We start from the raw sequence: 4588 nt of genomic DNA, 5'->3' as shown, positions 1-4588 counted from the left end.
GAATAACACTGATAGATTAAGAACATGCGTTCGGACGTATTCACGTGAAGAAATTGACATACGTATGTCATTATCCCAAATTAGTAATGTGATAACTAACACAAAAAAGATAGTTCCGGACTTTGCACTAACGAAACTGTATAAAAACGAGAGATGCCCCACGCCAATCACCTCATTTTAAAAACGGTGGTCATTTGCTCCAACGTTTACAAACGTTATTATTATGATATTTTAAATTTATTTGAAGAAATTATCATTAGGTTATTTCATTGTGATATAATGTAGGCAATGAAAAATATGTATTTGACCGATATATCTATAGAAAGGTTACCGCCGACGTCGCTATAGCAACCCCGGTATTAATGATTCACAACTAGAACCTCCAGGCCATTGAACCCTCGAACTATTGAACTTCCGGACTATCGCACCTTCGAAATATCGAGCGTGGCAAAATGTTATTGTTTGAGTGTATTTGAAGAATCTTGGGTGCCCGTACGTCTACAACATTTTGTGTTTTTTGGTGGAAAGTCGGTGGATGAGCATTTTCGATAGTTGTGCACTGATCGAAGGTCTGAGTGGCGATTGACTTGCTCACTTGTTTGTTAGTTCTTGGTACATTTGTACTATGATCATGGAGGTAACTATCATGTCAGGTATCACCTTTAATGTATACATTGTGTTTCAAAGGTCGCACGCGTAAAGCACTCAACATCAGAGCATTAAAAATGTCCGGATTCACACGCAGCAAATCGTATGTATGCAACCTGAGTAACGAACTACAAGAAAAGGCTCGTCGAGAGTTGAACGAGAAGTCGGAAACGAGACACGAATTTATAAAAGCTCTTCGCGAGAAGACAAAAACAAGAGAAGATATCAAATTCCGCGACGATGACAAATTTTTATTGAGATTCCTCCGAGCCAGGAAGTTCAATCTTGATAAAGCATTTAAGAATTTAGTTCGGTATTATGAAATACAGATTGACTACCCAGAAGTGTTCAGTGACTTAAGACCATCGTCACTGAAGCATGTGTACGACCAACACCTAAGCTGCGTAACGCCTGTAAAAGACACGAATGGTGCGATTGTTGGCATAAACGCACTCGGTAAGTTTATTTTCCATCAGGGTTTATTCCAGAATGTGGTCAACATGAGATATATTATCTCGTACAACTTTTAAATATAAGATTTATTTTTCCAAAATGTTGTTATTACTTACAAAATTTGTGTTGCATTCTTTTGTAACATATTGCACACAAATAACAGATGGATAATATTGAGATGTATATTTCAAGTTGCACCCACGAACACCTTCCACTGATTATTGTACGTTCACCTGCATGGAATATTGTGAGCACTGAAACGAGCCTGTGCGAAAGGGCGTGACGTCTAATCACTAAATTTATTTATTCATTCAAGAGACGCCAACAGGTTTCCCCAATTACGGCACTCACAACAAAAAAACAACAACAAAAAACAACAACAATAACACAAGTATTAAATACCATACCATAATCTTTATAAAATGTATATTTATCATTATTAAATTTATGAGCGAAAGTTTAGAATACACCTCTTATAAAAAGGTAAACTACTACAAATTTGGTAATGTTGATTAAAAAGCCATGGTACCGAGGAATGAGCCAGTTAATTTGTGATATTATACCGATAGCAAATACTGTAATTTGGGAAATGGAGAATCGTGACCTAGATTGAACATGACGTCACTATCACATGAGACATTAAATTCCGTTTCAATAATGTTTCCAGAGATCAATTATACATACAACACATACGCTAAACCGTTATATATCTCGTGTTATACACTCGCATGAACTTGAAAAACGGGACCATTTTACACATAGAACCAATAAGTTAATTTAACAAAGTGATTTATTTATTTTTTTAGATCAAATAGTTAATAGAATCGCCACAGATGTTAAAAAAGTCCTCAAAATGAACCAATAGCTCAACTATTTATAAAATAACACACATTCAAAAAATGATGGCGGGGATACGGCTAATATTAATCAATAATCAGTTTCAGCAATACTATTAAAATGATGTCTCAAAAGCAGTTTGGTTTTCGTAAAACACCAGCCAAACCATAGTTATGGGTTTATCATACATAGTTTAAAATGACATGCACGTGACCGTGGTCATAAAATAATGACAAGCACGTTACCCTTAATTCGTACATTTGATAATATATCTTTTCCATCAGGTGCGCTCTCTAGCGACAAAGTGTATCTGTTGACGAAAGCAATGATCTTCAATAGACCAATTATTTTTGTTACGTTGATTGGTACACCCAAAAGCACAAGATCACGAGTGCAAGTTTACGTTATGTCCAAAACAGTATGCGCGCGCATGCGAAACACCGTATCTTCGACTTCCGGGAAAGTGGTTTATACATCATGTGTATTGTTGTTAAGTTGTTCGTCATTGAAAATATAGTAAATCTCACCCAAAACAACATATGTCTAATGACGGGCAATATCAACGCTGTGATCAGCTTATTATTATTATTATTATTATTCACCAATAAACTACTTTTTCGGAAGTTGAAGATACAGCGTTTAGCATGCGCGCGCATATCGTTTTAAGGTGTAACGTAAACATGCATGCACATGTACCAATCGACGTCACAAGAATAAAATTCCCTTCTATCGACTATCAGCAAACTGATTTTTTTGTATTTTCAGACATGATATAGCATGAACATTTTCGCACCCCAATCACGCTACTTCCCCGCGTCGGGGAAAGTGGTCTATTTACGCAAAAGAAGATTCTATCACTAGAGGGCGTGACTGTGTATATAAACAAATTAATAGCCAAGTTGTTTTTGTAGGTAAATGGGACCCTGATCGATGTAGTTACGTGGACACAGTTAAAGCGGCAGTGATTTCGTCTGAGTATTTGTTAGAGGACGAGCGTATACAGATTAATGGAGTTGTTACAATTCTGGACTTTGCTGACCTAGCAACAAAACACAGTGCGTATATAATGCCTAGCAACGCGAAAATGATGATGACTATACTACAGGTAACACAAATGCACAAGTTTTCATTGAAATTTGGCTTAGTAATGTACCGTCACATTATAACTTATGCCATTTTGTTCAGTCTTCAAATTCCCTTGAGGTTTGCGCATAGTGATTTGGCGTCGCTAAGCAAGCAAGCGATTATCTCACTGTTACCGTGAAGACGCTGTTTCGTTGCACATTTCGATCGTAATTTTTTGTTTTTTTTTGAGATTTTCTAAAATTTTTGTATTTGTCTGATTTAACACACTATTCGTAACAAAATGCTTGTTTTCGTCTTATTGTGCTTTTTACCAACTGGTCTGCCATATTTTCATCCCATACCCAAGTGTACACGATTTTTTGACACACCTTTATTTACTACACGTGCTTTTAACAGAGTATACTACCGCTGCGATTCAAGGCTATGCATTATGTAAATACTCCGCCATTATTTGAGACTGGATACAAAATATATCAAGCATTCATGAGTGCCAAAATGAGGAAAAGGGTAAGTGGTATCCCCTGGTTACAGAGTCGATATTCTCTGTAGTCAACCGCCATTAAAGATTTGATTCTAAATGATGAATGACTGTACAACCAACCATCTACGTCATTTAGACGTCACGTAAGCTTTTCGACGCCAGAGGGCGTGACTAATATACAAGGTCTATTTGTGTTCCAGTTTACAGTTAACTACACATACATGTATTTTGAGACAGACATGTACCAGTATAATAACACTCACACATTGAAGTGAAACATAATTGGGATTTCTTTCACAAGTTCGGGAGCATCATCTATTGAACAGATTAGTTGAGGTCAACTGTATCCGTTAAAATGTGCAAAACAAAATTAGAAACGGAGCCAATACATACCTACATTGGATTTAATTAAGACTGAGACTGATGTGCCAAACCATAAACCCTAAAAAAATCATGATTTTTAGGGTCTATGGCCAAACTCAACATGTTATTGGTCTGTGTAATTTTTGGCTTTACATTTTTAATTATGTTTTTGTGCCAGGCGACAGTTCCGGATATTGAATGTCACTGTTGTCTTTCCTGACTTTTTTTGTATGTGCAAATTGCAAGTCGTACATAGTGCACATAATGCATAGAGCCGTAAACCTTTGCGTTTTAATAAAACAGATAATAGGTAAACTCGTCGAGCCTTCAAACCTATCGAGCCTTTAGAATGTCTTTGATGTGGCGAGAAGAAGCAAGTGATTTAGTCGGAGTTGCATATTATCTTGGAGCAAAATTATTAATAACCCGCAGCATCACATTTTCTCTTCCCAGACGCATCTACATAGCGATGAACTTGGTTCTCTTCACGAGTATGTTCCGTCGGCCTGTCTACCTTGTGACTATGGCGGCGTTTTACCAGAATTGTCAACTATTAGCAGGGAAAACAGCGAAAAACTATTCAGTTGGGAGCAAAGTTACATCGACAAGAATGCCGGATACGGTCTTCCCAAGATGAGCGAAGCACTCGGAGGAGATTCAACATCTATGATTGATCCAAGTGGCGGACTCGTTGGGTCTTTCAAAAAATTGGATGTGTAA

General features: G+C 37.1%; 1 protein-coding gene across 1 annotated transcript; it reads left to right on the top strand.

Moving 5' to 3' along the window:
- Nucleotides 1-725: 725 nt before the first annotated feature.
- On the top strand, nt 726-4588 carry LOC102800880 (alpha-tocopherol transfer protein-like). Its single transcript, XM_006817722.1, has 4 exons — nt 726-1104; nt 2850-3043; nt 3421-3531; nt 4322-4588. The coding sequence occupies exons 1-4, from the start codon at nt 726-728 to the stop codon at nt 4586-4588; spliced, it is 951 nt and encodes a 316-aa protein (XP_006817785.1).

This window comes from Saccoglossus kowalevskii, chromosome 14, assembly GCF_978046115.1.
Source record: "Saccoglossus kowalevskii chromosome 14, keSacKowa6.1, whole genome shotgun sequence".
In the NCBI taxonomy this organism is placed as follows: domain Eukaryota; kingdom Metazoa; phylum Hemichordata; class Enteropneusta; family Harrimaniidae; genus Saccoglossus; species Saccoglossus kowalevskii.
Note: the sequence above shows the minus strand (reverse complement) of the source record. Positions and strands in the feature narration are given on the sequence as shown.